Here is a 15,211-nt window from a genome sequence, read left to right as displayed (position 1 = left end):
CTTTGATGTATTGCGTTATGACGTTTTGTGAAAAATCTGTACGTGATGGAGAAAAATGGATATCATTTTCGATTTCAGCGTACAGGAATTGCTATAGAACGTGTAAAAATATCAGGACAATAAAACCATCGCAGGCCTGTGTTATTAATAAAATTTAACTGTTTAATGTGAATTGTTCATCGCAGGCATGTGTTATTAATTAAATTTAACTGTTTAGTGTGAGTTGTTTTAGAAGTGAGGTTTAACAATTTTAGTTAAAAGTAGAATTAATTTAATGATATTATACTTCCAGACTATTTATCCACCGCAAGCTTTTGAATTCATTTATGCCCTATTATTATGGTATGTAGCATATTATACTGGTGAAGCTTGATTTATAGATCAGTGTTTTGTGTGACGTTACACCACTTGAAGAATTACAACAATTTTTAACAAGCCTTTCTTCACTGGCCCTATATATATATAATATAAAGTTAGCATTGAAACTTTTGTTGTTTTACAGTGAAAGACTTAAATGCTCCAACAACACTAATCATGAAGTGCTACTGATATTTTCGAGAAGTGTTGACGGTTAAAGTTCATCAAATAAATGAAAATATAAAAGAAACCAACGATTAATTAGTTTTAATTCGACTAAATAGAAATGCTATTACGTACTTTTTTACACTTTTTATGTACAATATGGTATCACTGAATGAATTTAGATACTTGAATATCGTTACAAAACTTTCACACTCATAAAGTGCCTTCCAGTGCCTTCTTTTTTTTTTGTCAATTAAATGTTTCCCTAGTTTTGAATATTAGTCTATTCTCCTTATTTATTAATAGTTTTAATGTCTACTTGTATTTATTAAAAATACAAATCTATGTTAATGATTTAGCTCTAACTCACAGGTCTCTCAGGGGGTCAGCGTTAAATTTTCGGACTTACAACGCTAAAATCTGGGGTTCGGTTGCCCGTTGTGGACGAGGGGTAGATATTATCTTGTGTAGTTTTGTGCTGGAACAAGAAACGAAATTACAATTTTATCCTATTCATTTTATTATGAATTTTTAATTTGTGGAACAACCCTCGTGTTTTCGAAAAGTGTCACCATTTTTTATTATCTTTTTGACGTTAATATTGTTACAAAACAAAAGGAACAGTTTTGCCAAATCATCTGACGGTTCCAGGAATTCCCCGACATGTTTCTGAAATATCTACAAAACAGAATGTTAGGCTAATAATAATACGGAACAGGTCTTTAGGTATTGCACACAACAGTCATTTTCAATGTTTTATAACAAATTCAGGTGGTATGTGCCAAAACCAACTCTACACTTAGTGGAAAGCCAGGTGCAGCATTGACGTTCAAAATGGCCGAATTTGGACACATCACAAAGCTACTAGCAGCCCCACTGAATATACTGGCCAAGAAATCGAACCGTACAACAATAGCTTTGGCACGTAGTGAGAGTCAACAATGGTGAGAGTCACCAAATACTATGAATTTATGTTTTATTGTAATCTAATATCATATCCATTAGTAAATGAGGACAAAATGAAACTCAAATGACTTTCAGAATCAAGGTTAACACGATGCTTGGCAAGAATCGCCTAATGTGCTATCTTCAGGTGTTTAACAAGCGGGGCCCGGCATGGCCAGGTGGTTAAGGCACTCGACTCGTAATCTGAGGGTCGCGGGTTCGAATCCCTGTCACACCAAACATGTTCGCCCTTTCAGCCGTGGGGGCGTTATAATGTGACGGTCAATCCCACTATTCGTTGGTAAAAGAGTAGCCCAAGAGTTGGCGGTGGGTGGTAATGACTAGCTGCCTTCCCTCTAGTCTTACACTGCTAAATTAGGAAAGGCTAGCGCAGATAGCTCTCGTGTAGCTTTGCGCGAAATTCAAAACCAAATCAACAAGCGGTTAAGTAACCTTCGTGCGAAGAAACGGTAAAAATCAATGATAATGTTTTTACTTTTGGATCGTGTTCAACTCTTTTGTGATATTGCTTAAATGTAATCTAAGCCAAGACAAAAGTTCACCTCAGAAAGTGACGTAATGTTTCACAATGACACCTTTCTTCCAAAAACTTATAATGCCTTGAATATAGAAGAACTATAACTGTTTAATAGGACAAGACAATTTCATTTAACATCCGCAATGTTAAACGTATTCAAAAACACTCTAATAGTATAACAAGAATGAATTGAATGATAATTTAGAAAAACGAATCACTGTAATGTAGCTAATCAACTGGCATTACCGTGTATTATAAACATATGTACATATAATTGTTTGTTTCTTTATTTTGGATATTTGCGCAAAGCTGCTGAAGGGCTGTCTGAGCTATACGTCCGTAAATTTGAGCTGATACAATAAGATGGAAAGCAACTAGTCAACAGCACCCACCGCCACTCTGTTCCGAACTATTTAAGGTATGATAACTATTAGAAGAAAGAATAAGTAGCTTTGCGCGAAGCTTCTAGAACAACAACAAAATAAACCTTTCGCTCTTGTACTACAATGTACTAACTAAAAGTAACAGTCGCTATAATATCTTATCACGTGTAATAACTTCTGAAACCAGTTTAAAATGTTCTATACTGTTAAATAACTTAAAGTTAGTTGGCCTTGAACAAATAAATCTTCAGTAAACAATATACATAAATTTTGTGGAATTAGTTTAGAAACAGTGTGGTAAAAAATCGACAAGCCTTTCAATCTTAATAACCTTTCTGTTACTTCAGCTAAAACATTATCTATATTAGGTGTGAATATTCATATGTTTTAAGTTTCACAGTTTGCCCTTTCTCATGTAAGAACTTTCATGTGGCCACTGTTTATCCGCCATATTGCCGTTTAAGTTACACGACTACAGCAAATACACAACATACTGCATAAAGTGAAAAATAATCATAGCAGAGACCTTACATTTATGGCTTGATATACGAAACGATCTGGGAAGTCGCAATGTTTACATAAAGAAGTGGGAAAGCAGTTGAGTTCTATAATATTATTTATTTTATTTGCACTTTAAAGCTAGAGTAAAATAGAAATTTTCATGAAGTTTACCTACAGGTCTTTACCCAAAAATTGTTTTTCTTTCTTAAACTTTATTTTAGATATTCTGTACGGTATTTTTGTATATTTTTAGTGTTTGCATACGAAATTTCATTACAGCATGTCGACTAAATAGTTTTTAAATAAATACATCAGCGATGTTTAACATAAATAAATTTAGTGCTCTTCGCTAAATATTCTTGAGACAACCATTTTTTATTGGAATAGGCGATATGAAAATATTAGAATCCTTTAAAAGTTATTCCAAAAATATGTTTTTGATGTTCCCAACATGCGATGTACAGATATTGCTAAATTTATTTATAAATACTCCAAATGTTTTAGATAACTGAAGGTTTAAGGGCAATTTCTTGGATGTTGTCGAAATATTCTGAATGTATGGAAATGTAAAACTGTCAATGGAATTTCGTACGTAATCTCTAGGTAAGAAATGCATGTTAGTGATATGTCATGTTTTAACAGCAAATGCACACAAGTCCTACATACCGATAAGGAAAGCAATTCATTGATCAAAGACCATGTATTTTTAAGAATATTTACTTTTAAGAATTTTTAAAGGAATTTTGATGAAAATCAGTTGAAGTGTAATCAAGTAACCAAAAATATGGAAAATACCAATTTCTGGTTTCCTAATATAGAATAAACATGGGGTGGGGGGTGTAGAGGGGTAGGGAGGATCCTTTTCAAATCAAGTGTAAAATCCCCTCATATGTATACTACAAAGTTTTCTGCAGTGGCAGAAATTTTTTGGGAAATTTCTTATTCTGCTCAGTTGTGTAATCAGAGAGGTACGTCAGTAAAACAATCGCATGCCACGAATCACGAGACGAATAATGTACGCTTTAGGCTACAACACAGCATGATATATGAACATCAAAAGCAAAAGATACAAATACTTCTTACTCTTAATTTTGGTTTTATTTACTCTTGAAACAGAACATTTTCGGGGACTCTGCGGAAGTACATCTAGTAAAACAAATACTTTTAGGTACTTCTGAACACAGACTGGCTTATCAAGACTACAACAGAAACAGAACAGAAGCTGTTGGTCATGGTGTATGACGTCAAGACATCGCTACGGTTCAACTGGTAGCCAGGAAATATATAGTAGAGACGGCTGATATGGGTATTAAAACTCACTGAGTGCTCGTTTGCTTTACTTTCAGGTTTATTTGGCTCCTTAACCTACGTTAGGCAACACTTATCCAAAAATAATATAACTTGTTCCAAAATTCATTGACGTGGAACTTTATTTCTGGAGATACAATTGAATAAAGACGGCTCAACACAGAAAGAATTATTCGTTAACTAAAGATGTTTTGGAGAAAAGCGAGAACTATGGAGTTAAATGTCTTTTTTTAAACTGGTTTAACATTATTTAAAAATTCTATATTAATTCAGCTAGTAGCTTTGTATAAGATCAGCTAACCCTTTCTTCACTTTTGAAGATAGAAGGATCAAACTTGACAGGCGGATTCGAGGTTGTTCGGAGGTGTCCTTATGTGTAGGGTGTACCAATGATGTACCTAGAGGGCTAAACACCTCCGAAAATTCACCCAGACATGATTAGAAGCCTGAAATTAGGTTTTCATGGTCGCAAAACCTTAATCTGGCAAGGGAGATGGTGTTCTTGGCCTACCTCGGGATCCCAGGGATACCATGTTTGAAACTGTATTTATATTCTCACTCACAAACTAGCTGTACCATACATGATGTTTGTTTCTGGTACGGTTCCCCCTTGAGGTATGTATATTAGTAATTGAGGATAATAGAGGAGCTAGATCGGTACATTGAGGCCTCTGTCAATTATGAGGGGGACCTTGAACCCGCAGCGAAGTCGGAGTATTTTATGCTAATAATTACAGAGATGGACAAAAGGTAACTTATGAGCATTTATTTACCTGTGGTTTGGAGTGGATAATTTGTATATCTTTACTGCAAGATTCTCAGCTTAGATCTAAAGCTTTGTTTTGTTTTTACTATAAGTTAACATCAAATAGACAGCACAACTGTTCGCGTATACAAGAGCCTCATTGGTTAATTGGAAACAAAGAAATTGTCTCTTACTCGTCATGTGACCCTGGATAGATAAGAGGGGGAGATCACTGAGTATCAATAAGGTGAATGAGTCAGAGACCTGATACTGAAATACCCAAATAAATATATACAAAGTATTTAGGCATACTTTATTTGTTTGTTGTTAAACACAAACTACACAATGGGCTATCTGTACTCTGCACACCGTGGATATCGAAACCTCGTTTTTAGCGTCATATATAAAAGCCCTCAGACTTGCTGCTGAGCCATCGGGAACATTTAGGTATAATTTTTCTTCATAATCCTAGATAGAGAACAGATTCATGAAAAAAGGACCATCACAATAATACCATTCTTAAGAAGGATATGTCTCTCAATTAAATAAGCTACCACTTGGGGTATATTAATCAAATTCCTTTGTTTCTATTAATTACCCACCGATAAGCCACTGGAACTGAAAAATAGTACGTAGTTACGTGAAACAGATTGCAAAATTTGTGTTATTAGAAATGTCAAATATGTGTGGGCAGAGGATGAAGAGGCTATTAATATTGCTACTTTCTTCCCAACAATAATATCGCTGGAAATATATATATATTACAACAATTCTTCCAAACAATCAAATCGCTGGAAATATATATATATTACAACAATTCTTCCAAACAATCAAATCGCTGGATATATATATATATTACAACAATTCTTCCAAACAATCAAATCGCTGGAAATATGTATATATTGCAACAGTTCTTCCCAACAACCAAGTCACTGGAAATATATATTACAACAATTATAATGCATTGAGGTTTATTTTAGTGTTAACTCTAAATTGTAGCAAACCTTACAGAATTATCTAGATACAATAAATTGTGCTTTTCTGAATCATTGGAGTTTTCTTTTTCTTCTAAGCTAATTAGATTAACCTTTTCGCGTTATACGTTTTACACGTATTTCTTTGTTTTTTCTTGCATATGAAAAGAAAACCTAGTGTAAACACAAGAACTCGGAGAAAATTAACACGTTTCTATATCACCATTTGATTTTCGTACAGTAATATCTTCTCATGTAAATCATTATCACATAACATCTAGGGGGGCAGGTTGCTGTTGGATCAGCTCCTTCACAATCCGTGGCGAATTCCACTTTAGATAAATAAAAATACTCATCTTTGTTAGAACCTGGCCACAAAGCAGTTTTTGTATGCAACAGGCCTTTAGGCAAGGCAAGTACCTAGGGGGACCTCGCTATGAAGCACCTGGATAGATATTTTTTATGAGTGATTTTTAAAGATGAAGGTACAAACCCCAAAACCATACGGTTGATCCACTAACGAATGTACCGTCAAGAAATTAATGTCGCTTTTTTTTTAGATGAAAAAAAATCAGAACAACTTATATATCAAAACAAAACATTTATTAAATGAAATAGTCTCTATTCTTATCGATGATGCTTTTCCATCTTACAATCAGGTTGTTAATGCCCTGATTAAAGATATCACTTGGCTTTGAATCAAATAGCTTGTTTATGTCCTTATTAACAACTTCCACATTTGCATAAGTTTTCCCCTTAAGATGTTGTTGCAGCGAACGAAAAGATGGTAATCTGATGGTGCCATATCTAGAGAATATGGTGGGTGGGGGAGAACTTCCCAACCCAACTTCATAATCTTGTGTTGCGTCAAACGTGCCACATGTGGACATGCATTGTCGTGGAGAACACCTTTCCGATTGACGAGTGAAGGGCGTTTCTGATGAAGGGCTTGATTTAAACGTTCCAGTTGCTGACTATAGATCTCTGCATTGTCAGATCGCCGTGGATTGAGGAATTCGAAATGAATTACTCCTTTGATGTACCACCAAATGCAAAGTATCACTTTCTGCGGATGGAGTTCATATTTTGGGGTCGGTATTGGTTTTTGTCTAGGACTGAGCCATTGTTTTTGGCATTTGATATTCATATAGAGAATCCATTTTTCATTACCGGTTACAATTCTGTGCAAAAATGTTTCACGCGCATTACGCGCCAGAAGAGACGAAGCAACGTTCACACTCTGAGAACGATGATCATCGGAGAGTTCGTGAGGCCCCCAAACACTTTCTTTAAGAAGCTTTTCCATATTCCTTAGATCTTTACGTATTGTTTCATCAGGGCCATTTCACGAGTGTATTGCCTTGGGTTAGACTCAACAAGCATCTTCAGAGCATCAATATCAATTCCAACATGTCGGTCCCTGCCATCACAATTTTTAAGGCTAAAGTCACCTGAACGAAATTTGCTGAACCATCGCTGACACTCACGAACGTTCAAAATATTTCCATAAAATTATTTGATATTCTTTGTGACTACAGAGGCGTTGTTTCCCTTCTTGTATTCAAACAGCATTACATGCCGAATGTATGTCTCGTCGTGTGCCATCACTATAAGGGATTAGAGTACACCAAACTTTACACATTATGTAGGCTACACTAACGTGACTTTTAGGCGGTTCGTTTAACTATTATACGTGATGTACGTTTTTGGGGGAGGTTAATGAAAGTGTTCCAAAACGCGACATTAATTTCCTGACAACCTAATACAAATTCCGTCATTAAAATGTAATATGTACAGAAGTTTTGATTTTTTATCATAAATGATGTATGGCCATTGTTTATAGTCTACATGTTTATCTTCAATTAAGATGCGGGAGAAGAGTGAGATAGTGGATTTCTGATTTTCTCAAATGAAAGACTTTTATATACGGAAAATTTTTTTACTAGTCAGGTAAAATTAATAGGGAATGTATGCTATCATGAAAAAAAGTTTACCGTTATTATTTATTCAAATTTTTTTTTATTACCAAACACTATAAGGGGGCCAGCACTTTGTGTCTTGCCTAAGAACCCCCAGTGGTTAATGCCTGCAATGGCCATAGAATCAAACCCTTACGCTTTTCCATCTAGAGGTTCAGTTTCATTCAAATTAAATTGCTAAGAAAACCAAAAAATAATAATTAACAATAACTGAACTACGAACTGGATTCAGAAAAAGAGGCAATACTCTACTTAGGATTACAAACAGAACAGGTAATGAACCAGCAGAACCACCACATAACGAAAAAAACATCTTCTGGTCAAGGAATAGGTTGGGGTGGGCTGTAGGGTCAGAGACGCCACTGCGAAAAAGTATATGTAAAATGTTTTCGTTTTTTAAACGTTATGGATTCCCACTTAGCAATCTGGTAAATCTTCAACTTAGCTTGGAAGTGGGTGAACGCGGAAATAATATATTACCTAGATAACGGCGATGCTATACATGATCCGTTCCAGAATATGGATATATCACCCAGATAACGACAATGGTATATATGATCCGTTGCAGAATATTCGGAACATTCTATAGCGTCGTCAGTTTTATCTCATGAATGACGGTTCGCAGTAAGTTTGAGCAGACTAAGACATATTTCTAGCGATCACATTCCAACTCGTAAGCGTTAATTCGGGAATTAATACAACGCTTTTTTATTGCAATTTTATTTCAGAGCATTTGAGTTCTCATTTATTATATGAAAAATTAAAAAATCCCCTATCCCCATATTTAGTGAAACGAAGCCAGAGATATTGCTAAGAAAATTAACCCTAACATCTTGGAGTTAGGTATGAGTTTTCAAGCCTAACTTTACTGTAATAATACAAATAGCTAGTATTCAGATCTTTCACACGATTGTAGTTTGTTTCATATGTGTTGGCCACAAGTTATATGAATATTTTTACTAAACGAGTATGGTTCAAAGCTGATTGACATGAGTGTCCGTATAAATGCTGATCCCTCGTTATCAAATATTTTGGTTGAATGCCCCCGCTTTTCTCAGGCGCTGAAGTAAATTATGATTAATTGAATAAAGTTGTTTAAACATTTTTTAACAACAAGTAAAAGCTTGGAATGGTCTGTTAGTTCATTGGGGGTGTGTCTGTGAGTCAGACTAGTTTCGTAGAATTCCACTCCTCATCAGTGACCCTGGACACTACCACCAATAAAGTTTCAGACCAAACTAAGCCTTTATAGTAGTGAGGTATCGAAAATCGAAATGGAGTATTTAAGTGTTTTACACTCACAAAAAAGAAACCTATCATCCTATAGGTATTTCAAGAATATGTAGCATTTCGCCACAATTTAATTCTTCGTTTCCTGTAAGCATTGTAAGTAAAGCAACATTCTGCGATTCACTTCTAAAATGGTAAAACATAAAAACAATACCATAAGTTAACTCCTTTCATAGTAGATGAATAATAATAATAGTTTCTTTAATAAAGGGTAAGACAAGCTTACTAAATCTGTCATGTTTCATACAAATTTATTCATGAAGAGCTAAGTGATCAAGTGTGCAAGTATTGATATTTATAACGATGTGTAGTTTTTGAGCATGTACCTCAGTGTCTGATGCTTCGGGAGTTTACTATGGCCTACCTTGTACTTAAAGAATAATCATTCGTGTCATTCAATGTATTAACATGTTAAAGTTAAATTGCAGAACTCTGAATCAGGCCTCCCGTTCTATGAAGCGAGCCAGTTCAGTGACATTAAGATAGGTGTCGCCCTCCCATGGGTGGCGTTTTTCAGATTCCTCTTCCTTACACCTTATGCTCCGTCGTGGTATTAAAAGATATACGTCAACATGTCTGGGATTTTCACCTGAGACGGTTTACAAGATGCGATGAACCCAAGGATTCATACACTTTCGAAATGAATACTAATGCTCAATCACGAAGGTTGTCGACTGAAAAGGTTGTTGCCATTAGTGGCTGATATAAGCGGTCAGTGGGGGCTTTGTCCAGCCCAGGAATGCCCCCGCCTCGAGAACCTTGCGTCACTAGACGGCCTTCAACCATCATTCTGACCTCGTTTAGGTCAAGGAACGACGGGAATGGGTACAAGAAATACGTGTGAGAAAGCGTTGTTAAAAAGGTCACTGACCTTGAAGTTTGTCTATGTTGGTCTCACAGAAAAAAGCACTAGAAGAGAAGCATTCTGTGATAAGCCACTGCTGATTATAATGTTGATGTTACCTAATAATGCACTTTATATACATTAATAATCAGAACTGATCTTGCTCAAGTTAAAAATGATAATGAGAAATATTTTGTTATATTAATAAATCTGTCGTCATAAAATAAATCATGAATCACGTCATGAATGTACGAAACACATCTAATAAAAAAATAGATGAAAAGTAATGGCACAATATTTTATGAGGTTTAGTAGTGATCGGGATATGAAAACTATATGGAAATACGTGTTACAGAATGATATATGAAATAGGTCTTAAAAATGGATTTGACCAAAAGTTTTAAGTAGTTTTTGTGTTTGTATAAAACAAAGAAGACACTTGGACAGAAAAGTAAGATAGGTTTAAACAATATGACTTTAGATACCTATCCGTCATTTCTATGTTACCTGGGAGAGTATATGTCAGAAAGGAAGTTAAAAGTCTTTATAACTGTATGGCGAGCGTAATATCAAACAACGTGTTTTTCAAGACTTGATTATGATATGAGACATGTTTCTCATACTGAGTAAATGGAAAAGTGTAACTAGAATAGTGGATAAACTGTGTTTTAGTTCAAATTAAACTATAACTTAAAGCATTGTAAACTTTGTAGCAATTTAATCGCTGGGGCGAAAGTAACAATATTATTAGTTTCTCTCCCACACCTTTTTCAAATTTCGTTATGTTTTTAAAACATGCATATGTAAGAGCATTCTGTTAGCTTTAGCCCACTTACGCTTTAATGTCAAGAATACTTTAGTAAAAGTAATTGTTATAATTTAATTAGGGATACCTAAAAATGTTCATGTGATGCATTCTCAAACACAGCAACCAAACTAACCAGAACCTTAAACTGAACGCTCATTCCCCAGACGTTTCGCTTATTTTTCTATTCCTCTCAACATGTCTGTCCTTTTTTACAAATATCTGTACACCACCTGACAACTCGTAATCGTACGCGAGCAGCTTTACAAAGTAATGACTTCAGTTTATAGTTATCAGAAAATCAAGAAACTGAACTACTTCTTTAATAGATTCAGTAATCTCAAGGCCAGCCTCTGTGTGTTTGTGTCGCAAACAAAGAGATTACCATATGAAGGAGAAGTGAGTTATTATCTGTGAAAGAAAAGTTGGGTTATTTTTCAGCATAAATGTATTAAGCTTAAATAACGTAATTGTTCTAATTATTATTACTACTAACACTTAGATACTAAGATTATTGTGTACTTATTGTATATGATTTAGAAATCATAATAATTATTTGGTGTAATCTTTTAATATATATATATATATATATACTTAGTCAAGGTCATTCATTCTTATTATTCTGCGGTTGAATGCACAACAAGGTGTTCGATATAACATTTACAAGAAATCTTCTGAAATATCAGACTCATACTTTATTCATGCCCGTAATGATCTGAGTGTATAAATAAAGTAACAGAGTCAAGGTTTACTATTTCTTTTATTCTTTAGTAATATTGCGTTTACAAAAATTAGAAATGCGTAGGATATTACCCATTTTGTTTACCACAACATTATCACTGGTACAATGGTGCAATAATATATATAAATCACCACACACATTCGTATGTGTTATTACTTGCAGTTAATAGCCAATGTTGAACTTTAACTCCTCGATATAAACAACACTGTTTTGGTGAGCGTTGAACCTTAGAACCAGCTATATATGAAAGTGTCACTGTACTCTCGAAACAGTCGGTTGCACAATATATGAATATTTAATGTAAATTTCGGTTATTCACATCTGTGACCACCAGGTTGTTCTTTCTTAATACACAATGCAAGTAATTTCTTAACATTAGGCATACGTTTCCTAACTCTCACAGAAAGTAAGTGAATACCTAACAAAAAGGATACCAGACGATATCATAAACTAGGACTACAAAAGTCTTTAGGTTAGGTACTAGAAGAGGTACACCCTAGTGACTCAGCGGTAGGCTTGAGGGTTGGGCTTATGACGTTAAATTTCAGGGTTTGATCCCTGGGATGACCGTATTGTGTTTAATATTGAATAAATGAGAGAAGGCGTTGTTAAAGAGGATTTTACCAGGTTATCGCGAACTCTGTTTTTTTGTTTCTGTAAGAAATACCATTATATATTTGAAAGTTACTATTTAAAAAAGTTGGAGTGTCGTAACCTCTGTTATAAAAGCAGTAGCGTGTCGAAACAGCTGACCACTCAGCTCAGACAGCTGTAGCTGACCGCAAACAGCTGATGGGCATGTTTTCATTATCAAGTCCGAATGAATTGGCTGAAGGATACTGAATGAAGAAGATAGATTATTCTTAGTGGGGGTGCAACGCTTTTTGTAGAACACTGAATTTGTTTAATGGGTTAGATGAAACAGACACACACACATATATATATATATATCGCTTTATATTAATTCTTGCTAAAGTATATATATAATATTTACAATCCAATTAGCAAGATATGCTAATTCCACATCAAAATGCACAGTCAGAGTCATCTAGACACGAGATAGTTTAATTCGTGTGTAAGCAATTAGCATTAACCTATGCATTAAATGGATACCGGGTTTGTGTCTAAAATATTTAAAAACTGGTTTTCCAATACCTATTTAATGATCACAAGTATTTAAGCCTTCTAGAGATACGTTTTATGCTTCAGTTCGTCCTAAAAACACAATATATGTAAATCCGAACAATAAGCAAATGACAATAGTTGAAGTAACTTACGTTATCTTCTCAGAGGACAGATCTTCTAAATCAGGCCTAACACTGTAGCTTAATGTCCAAATGTTCGGGACTTTTTCTATTCCTGGCACTACAGACTTGGGTTTCATCCTTCCATGCATCCAAAACTCTACGTTTTTAATTATATTTTCTTCTCAGATTACAGGTTTTGTATTTGAACAGTAGGTGAAATAGAAACGGCAGGTTCTTTCTAATGCAGAGAGAATGCATAATGTTTTGTTATTTTATCTTGAGAAATTCCAATTTAACATTTTAAGTTTTATATTACACATTAGTTTCATGTGCATCAGTTTAAAAAAAAAACGTATTCAACAATAACTTATGTTATAATTTTGATTAAGTTCGAATCCCATTCAGACTTATATTCTTCCAAAAGAAAAAGAAAATTATATGGGAAAATACGCTAATCTAAATATTAGCGATAATCGTAGAATATCTGGAAATTCTATAAATGTTAAAACTGTTTTTTGTTAAATAAGTAAAACATGCTTCTATCTAGAAAAAAGTTTACAACTTAATCACATCAACATTTTACGACCTGGATGTATCAGAGAAAATAGTGCGTTTACTTACATCAGACAACAAGTAACATACAAATATTGACAGAAAATCTACATGACTTGACTTGATAAACTTAAACGAGGATCAGTCAACTTTCGTAATCTCCGAACAACTTTCTCCTATTTATACGTCAGTAGGTTTAATCACATTCAATCTAGTAAAAGTAAAGACGAAAACTCGTGCTGCTACTTAGCGAATTTTGATTGGTTAAGGACCGGCTATAGCGTGGACATCGCACGAGCCATTCAGTAGCTTGTCTCTTTCTTCTCATGTATACATTTATATATTACTTTGTTTCGAGCATTCACTTTAATTGCACGATGACCAATTAATGTCTACACACACGAGATGTTTCTTAAAGAAAAAAGGCGATACTGAAAAACCTTATTCGCCAAAGTTGGAACTAATTTTTAAGTACTAAGAAAAATAAAATGGATAACAATGATACATTAACACGTCCCCGATGTTTCAGCAGTAAATTTACGGGCTTAAAATTCTAAAGTCCGGGGTTCGACTTCTCGCGGCGGATAGAGCGCATTAAGCCCATTGCATTAGAACGAACAATAGATCATAATTTTTATTTAATAATATATATATATATTATTAAATTGATATTTTTGTTATTAAAAGAAAAATCTAATAAATTTAGCAATTAAATAAATATACTCCTGAAGAGGCGAAGATTGAAATATTCTGTTAATTATAATATACAGTGATAAGGTGATCAAGAATTACCTACGAAGTTTTAAGAAATATTTGAAATATATATTTAATTTATCTTTTTATATAAATGAGGTATTTTGAGTTTGAGTTTATCTGAAGTTAAGCACAAAGCTACACAAAGGGCTATCTGTGCTCTGCCCACCATGGGTATCGAAACCCGGTTTCTAGCGGACATACCGCTGTGCCACTGGGGGTCAAATAAAGTATTAGCGTCTACTGAAACTAAATCCAAATCTTAAAAAAAAAAAACAGAATGTATTCTCCAACATATATTACCTCTCTAAAAGTATTAAATTACATCCATTAAAATATATAATAAAATCTAAACATTAAAATAATTAACAACAAAATAAAAATATATTTACTTCTAAATATATATATATAATGAAATTGTTTTGAATGTCTGTAAAATGTTATTTAAAAAACAAGATTTGGTTCAGTGACGTTTACTTATTTTGGCGTTAAAATATAATCTCTGTTTTAATACTTTTATTTTAATTTTTTCGTGTACTTACTAGGTGTGACATACCGTTTATAGATGTGTGTGTGTTTTTTTATTATCAGAATTTAATCTTTCCTCTCCAAAATAAAATGTCAAACCACTCCTAGTAGGAGAGGACTCCTTGAAAAAGTAAGATGTTTTTGGTACTTTAAATAAAATCCTTGCAACAACTAAGAGAACGCTAGAGGCGTAATTCCTGTTTACTGTGGAACCTTTTTTTTTAAGCAATTTTCTCCTTATTACACCTTACAGGCAGGTAGGACTGTATGGCGAATGGCAGGATCGTCTTGCATATAAATGAAACTGTCTCAAAGTAAAGGGTTGCGCAATTTTTCAGAACTGATAACTAATATAATTTATCTATTGACACTTCAGATGAAGCAAATTGAAATAGATAAATCACTTTATATAAACAGAAGTGTAAAATTATAGATCAAGCTTTTATATTTATTTAACGAATGCGATTGAATAGAAAACTCGTGATCTTTTTCATTGTTCTTACACAAGGACTATCTGGCCCGGCATGGCCAGGTGGATAAGGCGCTCGACCCGCA

The 15,211-nt window shown here is 34.2% G+C and overlaps 1 protein-coding gene across 1 annotated transcript in view; it reads right to left on the bottom strand.

Moving 5' to 3' along the window:
* Positions 1-13,533, bottom strand: part of LOC106468540 (ABC transporter G family member 21-like) — an 81,743-nt gene extending 68,210 nt beyond the window's left edge. Inside the window, exons 1-2 of the mRNA XM_022396876.1 lie at positions 13,445-13,533; positions 12,854-13,061 (exon numbers count right to left, since the gene is read on the bottom strand). Coding sequence (XP_022252584.1) covers positions 12,854-12,972 — 119 coding nt within the window. The 5' untranslated portion in view covers positions 12,973-13,061; positions 13,445-13,533. The remainder of the gene's footprint in view (positions 1-12,853; positions 13,062-13,444) is intronic.
* Positions 13,534-15,211: the final 1,678 nt, after the last annotated feature.

This window comes from Limulus polyphemus, unplaced genomic scaffold, assembly GCF_000517525.1.
Source record: "Limulus polyphemus unplaced genomic scaffold, Limulus_polyphemus-2.1.2 Scaffold3048, whole genome shotgun sequence".
In the NCBI taxonomy this organism is placed as follows: domain Eukaryota; kingdom Metazoa; phylum Arthropoda; class Merostomata; order Xiphosura; family Limulidae; genus Limulus; species Limulus polyphemus.
This window is presented reverse-complemented; position numbering and strand designations above follow the sequence as displayed.